Raw genomic sequence first — 16,456 nt, 5'->3', positions numbered from 1 at the left:
AGAGAGGTGGAGAGGTTTAGTGCGAGGTAGGGAGGAACATAGGGTGTCGTTGTATGCCGATGACCTGTTACTGTATGTGGCGGACCCGGTGGGAGGGATGCCGGGGGTGATGGAGCTGCTAGCTGAGTTTGGGACCTTTTCAGGTTATAAACTAAATTTAGGCAAGAGTGAGGTGTTTGTGGTGCACCCTGGAGACCAGGAGGAAGGAATTGGTAGGCTCCGCTTAGACGGGCAGGGGAGAGTTTTAGGTACCTGGGGGTGCAGGTGGCCAGGGACTGGGGGACTCTTCACAAACATAATTTCACCAGACTTGTAGATCAAATGGAGGAGGAGTTCAAGAGGTGGGACATGTTGCCATTGTCGTTGGCGGGGAGGGTGCAGTCCGTCAAAATGACGGTGCTTCCGAGGTTCTTGTTCCTCTTTCAGTGCCTGCCCATCTTTATCCCCCAGGGCCTTCTTTTGGAGAGTGACTAGCAGTATCTTGAGCTTTGTGTGGGCACATGGGACTCCGAGAGTGAAGAGGGTTTTCCTGGAGCGAGGGAGGGATAGAGGCGGGCTGGCGCTGCCCAACCTTTTGGGGTACTAATGGACGGCCAATGTGTCAATGGTGCGTAAATGGGTGATGGAGGGGGGTGGGGCGGCGTGGAAAAGAATGGAGATGGCATCATGTAGAGGTACGAGCCTGGGTGCCATGGTAACGGCGCAGCTGCCGCTATCCCCTAAGAGGTTTACCACGAGCCCGGTGGTGGCGGCGACCCTAAGAATCTGGGGACAGTGGAGACGGCATAGGGGGGAAACAGGGGGCTCTGGAAGATAAATTTGGGCTTCCCCGAGGGAACATGTTCAGATACTTGCAGGTAAAGGCGTTTGCTAGGCGACAGGTAGAGGGATTCCCTTTGCTGCCCTCGTGGGGAACGATGGACAGAGTGCTTTCGGGGGTGTGGGTCGGAGAGGGGAAGGTGTCTGACATCTATAAGGTAATGCAGGAGGTGGAAGAGTCGTCAGTGGAGGAGCTGAAGGCTAAATGGGAGGAGGAACTCGGGGAGCAGATAGAGGACGGGACTTGGGCGGATGCCTTGTAGAGAGTCAACTCTTCCTCTTCGTGTGCGAGGCCTAGCCTCATCCAATTTAAGGTGCTGCACCGGGCCCACATGTCCGGGACTAGGATGAGTAGGTTCTTTGGGGGTGAGGACAGATGCACCAGGTGTTCGGGGAGTCCAGCGAATCATGTCCATATGTTCTGGGCATGTCCGGCACTGGAAGAATTCTGGAAGGGGGTGGCGGGGACGGTGTCGAGGGTGGTTGGATCCAGGGTCAAACCAGGGTGGGGACTCGCGATTTTTGGAGTTGCGGTGGAGCCGGGAGTTGCGGTGGAGCCAGGAGTGCAGGAGGTGAAAGAGGCCGGTGTTCTGGCCTTTGCGTCCCTAGTAGCCCGGCGGAGGATCTTGCTACAGTGGAAGGATGCAAGGTTAACTTAAGTTGTTGTTAATATGTTGGGTTGTTCATTGAGGAGGGGCGAAGGTTTATGATTGTTGTTATTGTATCATTGGTATTTTAGTATGGTTTGATGTTGTTGTGTAAATTTTAAAAAATTTTGAATAAAAATTATTTTTTTTAAAACATTTCTGAATCACTAAAAAGCAATTGAAGCCCTCATTTATGTTCATTCTGCTCTCTTCTGAACCCACAATTAAGCTCAGAAATTGATTTCACAGACATGGTTACTAATCACAAGCATCAATGCTGTGGTAGTTGAAATTCAATGTGGGAAAAGTTATTTATATTGGATCCAAGAAACAGATTTCATATTATTTTCTAAATGGTGAGAAGCCAGAAGCTGTGGTGAACAGAAATGTACAGGAATCACCAAAATCTAAACAAAACTGAATGGAATTTGAATTGTTATCTCAAAGGAACCGAAATACAAAGGGGTGGAAAGTATGCTGTAGTTGTGCAGAGCTGCAGTTAGACTGCATTTGGAGTACGACATTCAGTTCCAGGCAACGCTTAAAGAAGAATTGTCTCTGGCTCTGGCACAGGCACAGCACAGATTTGCCAGAATGAAAGGGGTTAAATTATGAGCACAGGTTTCATAGATACAAATACAGAAGATTAAGGGGTGATCTAATTTATGTTTTTAAGAAAATAAAAGATTTTCTAGAATAAATAGAGATCAACTGTTTCATCTGGGGAAGAAAAAGCAGAACAGCGGGAACATGTCCTTAAAAGGGCTCTAATTATCAAATCAATAAGCATTTTTAGCATTAAATATTTTTCACCTGACAAGTTTTAGTACAAATCTGTGATGGTCTCATAACATAGAACTGAAGCACGGAATATATTACTGCAATTAATTCTTATCCTAGATGTTATTACCTTAGTAAAGAAACCTGAGTCTCGAGCGTTTTGGTCTTTTTTTGGTAAAGAATGTTCAGATTTTCCTGAAAATTAAAATGAGGAAGTTATGGAACATATTCTCAAATTAGTATTCATTGGGAGAAAAAAAAAACCTCCTTCAACTACAGCACATAATTTAGAGAAAGGGATCATGGCACCCAATATTTTATTTTTTGCCAATTTGCTCCCATCTCAAGCCACCAATTGCTGCTGAAATACAATTCCATGGGTACTGATTATCCTCTCATTCATTGTTCAAGTACCATAGTCTATTCAGCATGTGTTAACAGGTATACAAACTCAGGAGGTTCCTATATTTGAGCTCAATTCAATCTTCAGCAGCCATTCATAAACATACACTTTCAAACAGAAGCTATAGTGGGATATCTAGAAATCAGGAGCAACAGCTGATTTATTTTTTTCCTCTCACTAGCTCAGGGGTGTTGAGGCCAATAAGTGTCCTTGTTGCCACTCCAGTTTGGATAACTGACTTAGCACAAAACAGGAATCAAACTGGAGACCTCCTGGTCAAAAGACTCAGTTTCATGCTGCCTTCACCTTCCGAGCAAGCATAAAATCAATCATCACCACCACCAGATTATGAGGAATGTTAAAACCTTAGATCATAGAATAGAACAGTACAGCACAGAACAGGCCCTTCGGCCCTCGATGTTGTGCCGAGCAATGATCACCCTACTCAAACCCACGTATCCACCCTATACCCGTAACCCAACAACCCCCCCCCCCCTTACTTTTTAGGACACTACGGGCAATTTAGCATGGCCAATCCACCTAACCCGCACATCTTTGGACTGTGGGAGGAAACCGGAGCACCCGGAGGAAACCCACGCACACACGGGGAGGACGTGCAGACTCCGCACAGACAGTGACCCAGCAGGGAATCGAACCTGGGACCCTGGAGCTGTGAAGCATTTATGCTAACCACCATGCTACCGTGCTGCCCGTTAAAGTGGAGTTCAAGCCCAAGATTGTATTACATGGCAAAGCACGTTCGGTGGGCCATATAGTCTAGTCCTGCTCCTATTTCTTGTGTAAATAACAATTACTTGGGGACGGCACGGCGGCACAGTGGTTAGCACTGCTGCCTACGGCGCTGAGGACCCAGGTTCTACCCCGGCCCTGGGTCACTGTCCGTGTGGAGTTTGCACATTCTCCCCGTGTCTGCGTGGGTCTCACCCCCACAGCCCAAAGATTTGCAGGGTAGGTGGATTGGCCACTCTAAATTGCCCCTTAATTGGAAAAAAGATAATAATTGGGTACTCTAAATTTATAAAAAGAAAAAAAATAACAATTACTTGACATTTGTGCATCTGAGCTAATATTGGACTAGAGGCTGGACTAATTACCATCTGAAATGGCACCATATATATATTCAAGGCTTCAAGTAGAGAAAACAGGTAGTGCCAGTTCTAATGATGAATTGTCCCTCCCTCCCCCCAGCCGCACAAAACTCTTGCTTTTCATTTTAGAAGGATTCACAATCCTCCGAGTGAAAGAAAATCTCTTCATCGCGATCATAAATGGCTGATTCCTTATCCTAAAAGTCTGGTCACTAATTCTAGATTGCCACAGATTCTAGATTGCCCAGCCAAAGGAACAACCTCTCTGCATCTACCCTGTAAATCCCTCTCAAAATGTTGTGGGATTCAACGGGTTCACCTCTGAATAAAGTCTAGAAAGTATAGAACTATTCCACTCAGTATTTCTTCATAGAATAAACCTCTCATTCCAGGACTCAATGAATTGAATCTTTGTTGCTAAAAGAGGAAATGTAAGTTAATGTTTTGGGTACTTGACCTTATGTTAGGAAGAATCTCTATTTCTCGGATTCCGATGAAGATTCACAGCCTAAAATCAGCAACTTATATTTTTCTCCCTTTCAAATACTGGAGATATGCATTTGATCAGTCAGCATTTTCTGTCATTATTTTAGACTGACAGTACACACACAAAGATAGAAACATAGAAATAGGTGCAGGAGTAGGCCATTCGGCCCTTGGAGCCTGAACCACCATTTAATATGATCATGCCTGATCATGCAAATTCAGTATCCCACTCCCACTTTCTCTCCATATCCCTTAATCTCTTTAGCTGCAAGGGTCACATCCAGCTCCCTCTTGAATATATCTAAAGAACTAGCCCCAACAGCTTTGTAGAGAATTCCACAAGTTCACAACTCTCTGAGAGATGCTCTTCCTCATCTTAGTCCTGAATGGCTTACCCCTTATTCTTAGGCTGTGACCCCTTGTTCTGGATGTCCTCAACATCGGGAACATTCTTCCCGCATCTAGCCTGTCCAGTCCCATCAGAATTTTATATGTTTCTATCAGATTCCCTCTCATTCTTCTAAACTCCAGTTAGTACAAGCCCAGTCAATCCAGTCTTTCATGTATGTCAGACCTGCCATCGGGAATTAGTCTGGTGAACCTTCACTGGACACCCTCAATAGCAAGAATGTCCTTCCTCAAACTAGGACCAAAACTGCTCACAATACCCAAAGTGTGGCCTCACCAATGCACTGTATAACTGCAGCAAGACATCCCTACTCCTGTACTCCAAGCCTCTCACTATGAAGACCAGCATGCCATTAGCTTTCCTCACTGCCTGCTGTACCTGCATGCCAACCTTCAGCGACTATTCCACCAAGACATCCAGGTCTTGTTACACTTCCTCTTTTCCTAAACTGCCACCATTCAGATAATAATCTGCCTTCCTGTTTTTGCCACCAAAGTGGATAACCTCACATTTACCCACATTATATTGCATTTGCCAAGTATTTGCCCACTCAGCCAGTCTGTCCAAGTCACCCTGCAGCCTCTTTGCATCCTCCTCACAGCACACACTGCCACCCAGTTTAGTGTCGTCTGCAAATTTGGAAATATTGCATGCAATCCCATCGTCCAAATCATTAACATATATTGTGAACAGCTGGGGTCCAGCATTGAGCCCTGCGTCCCATTAGTCACACACCACACACACACAACTCACCACTTCTAGCTGCAATTTTTTTATTTCTTCTGCAACAGTTTTGGTCTCGGATTGTGTCAGAGTAAAACATGATTGATTCATGCTTTTCGCTGGTGAGGCCGACTCCGGTGCTTCCACTGTTTTGATGGTCATTGGGTCCACTGGGCAAGTTTCTTGTGAGTTTGGCTGGAAAAGTTTGGGACAAGGTATCCAAGATGAGAATTATAAGACTTCTAAAGAAAATATATGTTTCCATATATTCAGTCTGACAAGCTTTAGGAAGGAAACCAAGGTCTTGGAGAGGTTACAGAAATTTACCAGAATGGTACCAGGGCTGAGGGACTATAATTATGTGGAGAGGCGAGAGAAGCTGGGAATGATCTCTTTCAAGAAGAGATGGTTAAGAAGAGGTTTAATGGAGGTGTTCAAAATTATGAAAGTATTTCTAAGATGTTTCTACTGGCAGAAGGGTTGGTAACCAGATGGCACAGATTTAACATAATTGGCAAAAAATACAGAGGAGATGAGATTTCTTTTTCAATGTTTTTAGGATTTGGAATTCACTGCCTGAAAAAGGTGCAGAAGCAGACTTGTTCGTAACTTTCAAATTGGGAATTAGATATTCAGGGTTATGGAGAAAGAGTAGGGAATTGGAACAAGTTGAATAGCTCTTTCAACGAGACAGCACAGGCATGATGGGCTGGTTGCTTCCTTCTGTGACATATAGCTTTATAATTCTAATCAGCACAGCATTATAATGGTACAAAATAGGAACACAATCGGCAAAGTGTGTGGCAAAGGTATCAGATATAGTGAATCCATTCTTGAGAATTCTCAATAAATTTGTGTGCACCCATAATAATATCTTTCTAGAATATGCACAGTCTCTATAGAAATTAGGACTAAGCATAATAAGAATTCTATGGGACTTGCATAAGTATGAAGGGAAATACAAGAAAGCAAAATAATCTCAACCTTAGTTTCACACAGAGGCCTCTGAAAAGCTTCAGAACATACTATTAATTCTGGAGGTTACTTTCTACAAAAACCTTTGCTTCGTTATAAAATATAATATTATGTCATACCCTAAAGCAGTGCATAGAATCATTCGCGTTCAAAAAAAAGTGGGGCCATTCAGTTCATTAAATTCATACCAGCTCTCTGTAGAGCAATCCACACAGCCCAATTCCCCTGGTGTATCTCAATGGTAAGTTTATTTCTCTCAAGTGCCGATCCAATGTTCTTAGGGTCATCCAACACTCACTGTCATGAAAACAAAATTGCTGCCTGCTTAGCCACGATCTCCATGTACAGATGCAATAGAGCTAGCTATTTCCCTGTTTAAGTGTTCAGAAATATCAAATTACAGCTAAGTTAATTTGCAAATACAATTACTTTTTATTTTTGTTGGCAATATTTAATTAGAAACCAACCTGTACACACCTTCGAGATTAGATGATAAAAAATAGGTACATTTACTGGTGTTGAAGTCAGATTTAGAAAGAAGATTTTAGACAAAGGTACCCTGGCTTAGATGCCTGCTGTATAAGAGGCAATTTATAGGAATAGATAGTGTATAAACAATGCGTCTGATTTTATAACATAAGAATTACTAATATCAGAAAGGACAGACATACAATTAAAAAGAAATTACACATAATGGCTGTTAGCTGAGTTTAGCAATACTCCTGAACAACCATTGGGTTAAGTTGCAAACTGGCATAAATAACATCATTTAATTACAGGCAGCAGAGATAGTCAAGGAGACGAGGATGATTGATATTAAGGCATTGAATGGGAAACAGACATGGAAGATTCTAGGGAGGCATTCACAAAGAAGTGATAAATAGCATCCACAGGACAAGGAGCATTATTCATCCTCACCAGCCCAAGGTCTCCAGATGCAGGCAGGAAAGATAACTTTAACAGTTAGTATGAGTGACTTCTTCATGAAGTCAGGGGCTGGTAAGGCAGCAACCCACTTTACGTAATATCAAATTTCATTGGATAGCTTCTGCAGGTTGGTTCCTAATTAAATATTGCCAACAAGAATAAAAAGTAATTGTATTTGCAAATTAACTTAGCTGTAATTTGATATTTCTGAACACTTAAAACAGGGAAATAGCCAGCTCTATCACATCTGTACAATGAGATCATGGTTAAGCAGGCAGCAATTGGAGATAACTAATGCATGCAATCAATAATCAATATTATAGGACAAATTTCAGCCGAAATGGGCTGTGTTGCTGTTTAGAAAAATGTATAAGAATGGAGCTTTTCCTTTGTTCGGTGGAGAGACAGTCTGGGACTTTAACAGGCGCCATCTCCCCGCCGGCGAATTAAACCGTTTGATGCGAGGACCAGCCCTGAGCGTTGAGTGATTTCTTTAAGATTCTCTCCCGCTAACACTGGTGGAATATTAAGATAAACTAGGTGCCCAGTTTAATTTTGTATGCAAATACCCTTTGCATTCTTAGAAAGTGTGCACATAAAATGACGCCCTCCTTGTATTGGCAACACAGAATAAGCTACCTTCTGGTACGGAGGTGCCAATCTTTGTGCAGTCTTTTCCATTTTATTTTTTTCCTACTTGCTGCGATCCTCGTGTATCATGTACTATTATTGTACCTTAAGCCCAGCACACAAACAACACAAGTTATGCATTTTTTAAAAATCAGCCCAGTAAAGACTGAGCGACACAGCAGAATCAGAAATTAAATTCTCAGAATAACATGCAAGTATTTACACAAACTATGCAGGGAACACTGACCACTATATTATTTCTGCTATTTTCTATATACAGAGCATATGAAACTTAAGTATTTCAAACTACAAATGTGCCATGAAACTCTCATTTGCAATATAATTTTCATGGTTTACCGAAGAATAAGGTGACTTTTTCATTAATTTTAGTACTAGTGTCATTTGATTCTGCATCATATGAGGAAATTCAGACTTACTGAAAAAGGACAGGCAGATGGTTCATTCAAAGTAGCCTGATCTGCTCTTGATCTCAGTTCTTCACCAAGTTTTTCGTTGTCAACCACAACAACCTGTACCCGCTGTTCCACACTTGAGAGCTCCTCCTGAATTGATCAGTTATTTTTTTTTAAATGGTGTGTAAGGAAGTTTATGAAAGTATTGAAAAACTGAAATAGGCACTAAAGTGCAATAATACTTAGCTTTCTCCCGTTCAACTTAAAGTGATTATTCATCATTATATTTTAAATTAGAATCTTTTGAAAATAATTCAGTCAAAATTATGTAATTTCTCCACATTGTGAAATCTAACTTTGAAATGTGCCATCATATCGGAATATGGTGGAATATTATATTGTAATAAATCACCCAAGAACCTGAATTAATAAATCTAGAATAGATGAAAACATAAAAGATATCTTCATGCAATTTTTTTTAAAAGTCCCACTGCAGTACCGTTCATGACTTATTTAACATACCAAAACATTAAAACTATTTATCAGACAATTAAATCGATATGAAAAGTAATTTCATATCATATGCATCAATTACCATTTTATGCAACGATTTATACAATTAATAAACACACACTTCCTGTTCTAAGGATCACAATTATATCTAAACTTATCATGCATATTATTTACATCTGCTTTTGTCTTGTGTAAGAAATCAGATGGTCTAGTTTAAAGATGAGAACACAATATAATTTCTATATACAAATAAATATTTCCTTGCAAAAACATATCTGTTTTAACACGATAAATGTGAAGAGAAATTGATCAAAATGGCCAACTTTCTAAGTCAGAAACCTTGAACAATACGCCACATTAAGATTTTCAATCTATTGTTTACATCAGCATTAACCAGTAGATTTTTCCATATGAGTGAGTCACAAACAGTAACTTCCAAAGTGCTTCTCTTTTTTTTAAAAATAATTTTTATTCAAATTTTCACATTTTCACAAAAAAGAAAAAAATAACAGAAAATTCTAAGAACAAAACAGAACAAAACAAAAATACAAAAGAGAAACAATAAATTAACGCCCGTCATTGGCAAAAAACAGATATTCAACCCAAAACAAAAACAAAGAGACAACCCCCCCCCCCCCCCCCCCCCCCCCGGGTTGCTGCTGCTGCTGACCTTTTGTTTTTACCGTTCTGCCAGGAGATATAGGAATGGTTGCCATCTCCTGAAAAACCCCTGCACTGACCCCCTTAGGGCAAATTTCACCCTCTCCAATTTAATAAACCCCGCCATATCGTTGACCCAGGCCTCCACGCTTGGGGGCCTCGCATCCTTCCACTGAAGAAGAATCCTCCGCCGGGCTACTAGGGACGCAAAGGCCAGAACACCGGCCTCTTTCGCCTCCTGCACTCCCGGCTCCACTGCAACCCCAAATATTGCGAGTCCCCAGCCTGGATTGACCCTGGATCCTACCACCCTCAATACCGTCCTTGCTATACCCTCCCAAAATTCCCTCAGCGCTGGGCATGCCCAGAACATGTGGACATGGTTTGCTGGGCTCCCTGAGCACCTAATACAACCCAAAAAAATGGCTCATCCTGGTCCCGGTCATATGAGCCCTATGCAGTACCTTAAACTGTATGAGGCTAAGCCTCGCACACGAAGAGGAGGAGTTCACCCTTTCTAGGGCATCCACCCACGTCCCCTCCTCAATCTCCTCACCCAGCTCCTCCACCCATTTATCTTTCAGCTCCTCCACCGAGGCCTCGTCTACCTCCTGCATCACCTGGTACACTTCCGAGATCCTCCCCTCTCCAACCCATACCCCCGAGAGCACCCTGTCCTGGACCCCACGCGGCGGCAGCAGGGGGAACCCCGCCACCTGCCGCCTGACAAACGCCCTTACCTGCATGTACCTAAAGGTGTTCCCCGGGGGGAGCCTGAACTTCCCTTCCAGCTCACCCAGGCTCGCAAACTTCCCGTCTATGAACAGGTCCCCCAGCCTCCTGACACCTGCCCTGTGCCAACTCAGGAACCCGCCATCAATTCTCCCTGGAACAAACCGGTGGTTCCCCTGTATCGGGGACCCCATCGAGGCCCCCACCTCTCCCCTGTGCCGCCTCCATTGCCCCCAAATCTTGAGGGTAGCTGCCACCACCGGGCTTGTGGTATACCTCGTCGGAGGGAGCGGGTATACCTCGTCGGAGAGAGCGGCCAAATGCTTCTCAATAGCAACAGAGTTAGGGTTACAATTTTTCCCCAATTCAGCAATTGATGATTTAATATTGCAAAGTTGTGGAAATACAAATAACATCTTTTGCCGCTAATCTGTAATTTTATCCATTATGGTAATGGGCCTAAATATTGAACATGGCTTTTTAATTTTGTTGCTTCTTAAAGGGCAAAACTGAATCATAATGTTTATTTATTTCTAATTTGGACTGATAAATTCAATACTCCAAGTGATTTTTGAAATTATCGTATCAGGTATATGTTATACACTTGGATGTGCACATCTTAAGTGGAGTGGATAATTACTGATAAATTTAAGTGACTAGATTGTGCAAACCCCTTTTAAAATTATTCAACAATAACTTTTGAACTCAACATAATTTCTAACATTTCTAACTTCAAATATAATGGGCCAGATTTTGTTATTGTATCTGAAGGCATCTGTTGATAGATAGACGTTCCCCTTGCACCCTTTCGATCAAAGGATTTTTGGCTAAGTTGCTGAAAGTGCAAGCGGAAACTGTAAGCACTTACATCCTCTTTATCTTATGTAAATAAACATTGTGCAATTGACAGAGGAAATTAGAGATCCAGAGCTGTCAATCAAGCAATGTTTTCCCTGGGGCTCAGGTGCTTCAGTATTCTCATGCTGTACTATTGATACATTAAAGAGTCTGGAGAATTGACACTTTTTATTGGCCTGTAATAAAAAAACATGTTAATTGTTTCTATACAGTGGGTGAATGGATATAGAAGTGCCATAGCTTGGCAAGGGAAATATCAGAAATAATAGGAGATGGGTGGGAGAACTTACCTCGGCATGGGGAAGAACGGGGACATTTTGAACTGGTCTTTCAAAAGGTTGCTCCATGCAAAATATAGTTCATAACACCTCTGAGCTGCCTGAACCATGACTCTTTGAAAAGCTGGCCAGCTCCATGAAAATTGCAGACGATTAGGACGTCTATCCCTGAATTAAACTGGCTGTTCTGGTGGTACAGGCCGCACCAGTCTGCACCCTCAAAGGTACTGGTTGATGCACTATCAATTATGACGAGATGAGAGTAGAGTGTAATCGAGGCTCTATTACGCAGAGATGTGTAGCCTCCCGCAGCTGCTACCGAAATGGCTGCAGCTCGGAGAGCCCACGCATTTATACTCCGCCTACTGGGCGGAGCCAGCAGGCAAGGATCTACCCCCCTACCTACGGGAGCCTTACCGTATTACATCTTGTATGTGATATATACAATAAACAGTGGTGACTACCACATTCACCCCCTGTTAAAAAAAGAGTCCAGCGGGGGTGGTGGAAGACTATTTACATGAAAATGTTTAACATTTTAGGAAAAGTTCACAAATTCAGATGATCGGGCGCCTTGATCCTTCGTTGCGAGCGCCGCAGTCCCGTTGGCGATGCAGGCGTTGGATCGGTCGCCGGTGACTCTGGGAGCGTGTCGACCTCAGCTTCATCCCCGGGTAGGAGCAAGGGGAGAACGGATCATCCTGGAGCGGGGGCTGTGGTGGGGTGCACTGGGGAGAGGGAGGGTGGTGCCGGGGTGGGTGGGGGGTGTGGGGACCCGGCTGGCGCAATGTCCCCGAGGGAGACTGTGTCTTGGCGGCCATCGGGGTACGCCACGTAAGCGTACTGCGGGTTCGCGTGAAGTAGCTGTACCGTCTCGACCAACGGGTCCGCTTTGTGGAGCCGCACGTGCTTGCGGAGGAGAACTGGTCCTGGAGCTGTCAGCCCCCTTGGGAGCGAAACCCCGGAGGTGGATTTCCTGGGGAAGGCAAAGAGACGTTCATGGGGAGGTTTCATTAGTCACAGTGCAAAGGAGCGACCGAATGGAGTAAAGGGCGTCGGGGAGGACCTCTTGCCAGCAGGAGGCCGGGAGATTCCTGGACCGTAGGGCAGCTGGACGGCCTTCCAGACCGTCCCATTCTCCCATTCCACCTGCCCGTTTCCCCGGGGGTTGTAGCTGGTCGTCCCGCTCGAGGCGATGCCCTTGCTGAGCAGGTACTGGCGCAGCTCATCGCTCATAAATGAGGATCCCCGGTCGCTGTGGACGAAGGCGGGGAAATCGAACAGAGCGATGATGGCGTTGAGGGCTTTGATGACGGTGGCAGACGTCATATCGGGATGGGACGACGAAGGGGAATCTGGAGTATTCGTCGACCACGTTAAGAAAGTACCTGTTGCGGTCAGTGGAGGGGAGGGGGCCCTTTGAAATCCACACTGAGGCGTTCAAAGGGGCGGGAGGCCTTCACCAGGTGTGCTCGGTTTGGCCAGTAGAAGAGCGGTTTACACTCCGCGCAGACCTGGCAGTCTCTGGTGATAGCCCTGACCTCCTCGATGGAGTAGGGCAGATTGCAGGCCTTTACGAAGTGAAAAAAACGGGTGACCCCTGGGTGAGAGATCGTCGTGCAGGGTCTGGAGTCGGTCCACTTGTGCGCTGGCACATGTACCTCGGGATAGGGCATCGTGGGACTCGTTGAGCTTACCGGGGCGATACAAAATTTCGTAATTGTAGGTGGAGAGCTCAATCCTCCACCTCAAGATCTTATCATTTTTGATCTTGCCCCGCTGTGTGTTGTTGAACATAAAGGCAACCGACTGTTGGTCGGTGAGGAGAGTGAATCTCCTGCCAGCCAGGTAATGCCTCCAATGCCACACAGCTTCTACTGTGGCTTGGCCTCCTTCTCGACGGAGGAGTGCCAAATTTCAGAGGCATGGAGGGGGCGTGAAAAGAATGCCACGGGCCTGCCTGCCTGGTTGAGGGTGGTGGCCAGAGCGACGTCTGATGCATCGCTCTCGACTTGGAAGGGGAGCATCCCGTCGACCACGTGCATCGCGGCCTTGGCGATGTCAGCCTTGATACGGTTGAAGGCCTGGTGAGCCTCGGCCGTCAGTGGAAAAACGGTGGAGTGAATGAGTGGGCGGCGGGCCTTGTCCGCATAGTTAGGGACCCACTGGGCGTAGTACGAGAAGAACCCCAGGCATCGTTTGAGGGCCTTGGGCCGTGGGGAAGGGGGAATTCCATGAGGGGGCGCATGTGATCGGGGTCGGGCCCGAGAACTCCATTTTGAACCACATAGCCGAGGATGGCTAATCGGTTAGTGCTGAACACGCACTTCTCCTTGTTGTAGGTTATGTTGAGGAGTTTGGCAGTGTGGAGGAATTTGTAAAGGTTAGCGTCGTGGTCCTGCTGGTCGTGGCCGCAGATGGTGATGTTATCCAGGTATGGGAAGGTGGCCCGCAGTCCGTACCGGTCAACCATTCGGTCCATCTCCCGTTGGAAGACCGAGACCCCGTTAATGACGCCGAATGGAACCCTAAGGAAGTGGTAAAGGCGGCCGTCCGCTTCAAACGCGGTGTACGGGCGTTCCGCCTTGCGAATGGGGAGCTGGTGGCATGCAGATTTCAGGTCCACTGTCGAGAAGACCCGGTGCTGTGCAATCTGATTGACCATTGGGGCCTCACGGTAGCATGGTGGTTAGCATCAATGCTTCACAGCTCCAGGGTCCCAGGTTCGATTCCCGGCTGGGTCACTGTCTGTGTGGAGTCTGCACGTCCTCCCCGTGTGTGCGTGGGTTTCCTCCGGGTGCTCCGGTTTCCTCCCACAGTCCAAAGATGTGCGGGTTAGGTGGATTGGCCATGCTAAATTGCCCGTAGTGTAAGGTTAATGGGGGGATTGTTGGGTTACGGGTATACGGGTTACGTGGGTTTAAGTAGGGTGATCATTGCTCGGCACAACATCGAGGGCCGAAGGGCCTGTTCTGTGCTGTACTGTTCTATGTTCTATGTTCTATATCAGATATGCGTGGGAGGGGGTATGCGTCGAGCTGCATGTACTGATTGATGGTCTGACTGTAGTCAACGACTATCCTGTTTTTCTCCCCAGTTTTCACAACTACCAATTGGGCTCTCCAGGGGCTGTTGCTGGCCTCAATAATACCTTCCCGTAGCAGCCGCTGGACCTCAGACCTGATGAAGGTCCTGGCCTGGGCGCTGTACCGTCTGCTCCTGGTGGCGACGGGTTTGCAAACCGGGGTGAGATTCGCAAACAGAGAAAGCGGATCGACCTTAAGGGTCGTGAGACCGCAGACAGTAAGGAGTGGTAGGGGTCCGCCAAATTTCAGGGTTAGGCTCTGAAGGTTGCACTGGAAGTCCAGGCCGAGTAGCAAGGCAGCGCAGAGGTTGGGTAGGACATAGAGCCGTAAGCTGCTGAACTCTACGCCCTGGATGGTGAGGGTGGCGGTGCAGTACCTCCGGATCGCCAGAGAGATTTTCTGGTTAATGGGGTGCACCGTGAGGGATCAGCGCCTTACCGTATCGGGGTGGATAAAGCTCTCAGTGCTCACGGAGTTCAAAAGGCATGATGTCTCGTGGCCATCGACTTTCACTGTCGTTGACGCGGTCGCGAGTTTGTGCGGTCGGGACTGGTTGATCGTGATGGAGGCGAGACGCGGCTGGTGTTGAAATGAAATGAAATGAAAATCGCTTATTGTCACAAGTAGGCTTCAATGAAGTTACTGTGAAAAGCCCCTAGTTGCCACATTCCGGCACCTGTTCGGGGAGGCTGGTACAGGAATTGAACCGTGCTGCTGGCCTGCTTGGTCTGCTTTCAAAGCCAGCTATTTAGTCCATTGTGCTAAACCAGCCCTAGAAGGCCCCTGTTGGAAGGCCCCTGTTGGAAGGCCCCTGGGTGTTCGGCGGCGTTTGCAGGTGGTGAGCTGCCCGATGAGGTGTCCAACGAGCAGGGGTCCTGGGGCGGGGAGGATGGCGGTGCCCACGGGGCGCACTTGGCGGGCGGCGTTAAAGATGATGGCGCCCATGGGCCGCACGTGTCCTGAGGCAAGCAAGATGGCGGCGCCCACAGGCCGCATGTGTCCTGAGGCAAGCAAGATAGCGCCGCCCACGGGCCGCACGTGGGGCGGCAAGGACAATCGCGGCAATCCAGCGGACCTGCCACACAGCAGTGAAATGTCCTTTATTCCCACAGGCCTTGCAGAGCGCGCTCCGCGCCGGCAGCGTTGCCGGGGGTGTTTTGTCTGTCCACAGAAATAGCACTTGGGTTCCCCGGGGTTGGTTGGCTGCCAGGCAGGACGGTCACGAGGACACGGCCGCTGGTTCCCCTGTGGCTGATGGCCACAGCCCACTGACGCACCGGTGAGGAGGACGTGTCGTTAACTGCCCGCTGGATGCAGAAAGTGACTAGGGGTTAGGCTGCCGCATGTCAGCAGCGCGACCAGGCCACCGGGACACACAGGTATCCCGTGGCAGGCAGCTGCCGAGGTGTCGAATAACCTCCGTCTAACATGTCATTTCTCTGCCCCCCACCACCCTTCTGTAGGTGACCATAATGTATTCAAACCGAACGGCTATGTTCAGCGCAGTGGTTGGGGCTGCTGCACTGCAGCTGGAGATCGAGCAGCGTCCTCAGCCACATCCCATAGTGGATGCAGGGCGCGGGGACCTATCCGGGATCTCACAGTCATCGGTGCACAGGAGCATCCGGGATGTGACCAACGCCCTGTTTGCCATCACCGACCGCTACGTCACCTTTCCCGAGGACCGAGCAAGTCAAGACGCACGAGCCCGTGCATTTGTCAACGTGGCCGGGATACCGATGGTCCAGGGGCTCATTGATTGTGTTCACGTCCCCATGCGCCCGCCTGCAGGCAACAGGGAGGTGTTCACAAACAGGAGGGGGACATACTCCATGAATATCCAGGTGGTATGCGACCCCCACATGAGGATCATGCACGTGTGCGCAAGGTTCCCTGGGAGTGTGCATGATGCGTACATTCTTGAGCAGTCATTCATCCCTGATATGTTTGAGGGATGGCCCCCCCGGCTGAGGGGCTGGTTGCTGGGCGACAGGGGTTATCCACCGAG

At 47.0% G+C, this 16,456-nt stretch overlaps 1 protein-coding gene across 4 annotated transcripts in view; it reads right to left on the bottom strand.

The window, feature by feature from the left end:
- The window catches only part of sdccag8 (SHH signaling and ciliogenesis regulator sdccag8), a 595,448-nt gene that overhangs the window by 539,387 nt on the left and 39,605 nt on the right, over positions 1-16,456 (bottom strand). For all 4 annotated transcript variants that reach the window (XR_005462774.1, XR_005462773.1, XM_038815187.1 and 1 more), the window contains exons 5-7: positions 8,346-8,471; positions 5,407-5,571; positions 2,377-2,441 (exon numbers count right to left, since the gene is read on the bottom strand). Coding sequence is in view for 2 of the 4 variants with exons in the window: in XM_038815187.1 (XP_038671115.1) it covers positions 2,377-2,441; positions 5,407-5,571; positions 8,346-8,471 (356 nt within the window). In the remaining 2 variants the exon portion in view is untranslated. The remainder of the gene's footprint in view (positions 1-2,376; positions 2,442-5,406; positions 5,572-8,345; positions 8,472-16,456) is intronic.

The sequence above is a fragment of the Scyliorhinus canicula genome, chromosome 1 (assembly GCF_902713615.1).
Source record: "Scyliorhinus canicula chromosome 1, sScyCan1.1, whole genome shotgun sequence".
NCBI classification, from domain to species: domain Eukaryota; kingdom Metazoa; phylum Chordata; class Chondrichthyes; order Carcharhiniformes; family Scyliorhinidae; genus Scyliorhinus; species Scyliorhinus canicula.
The sequence above is the reverse complement of the archived record's forward strand: the minus strand, read 5'-3'. Positions and strand labels throughout refer to the sequence as shown.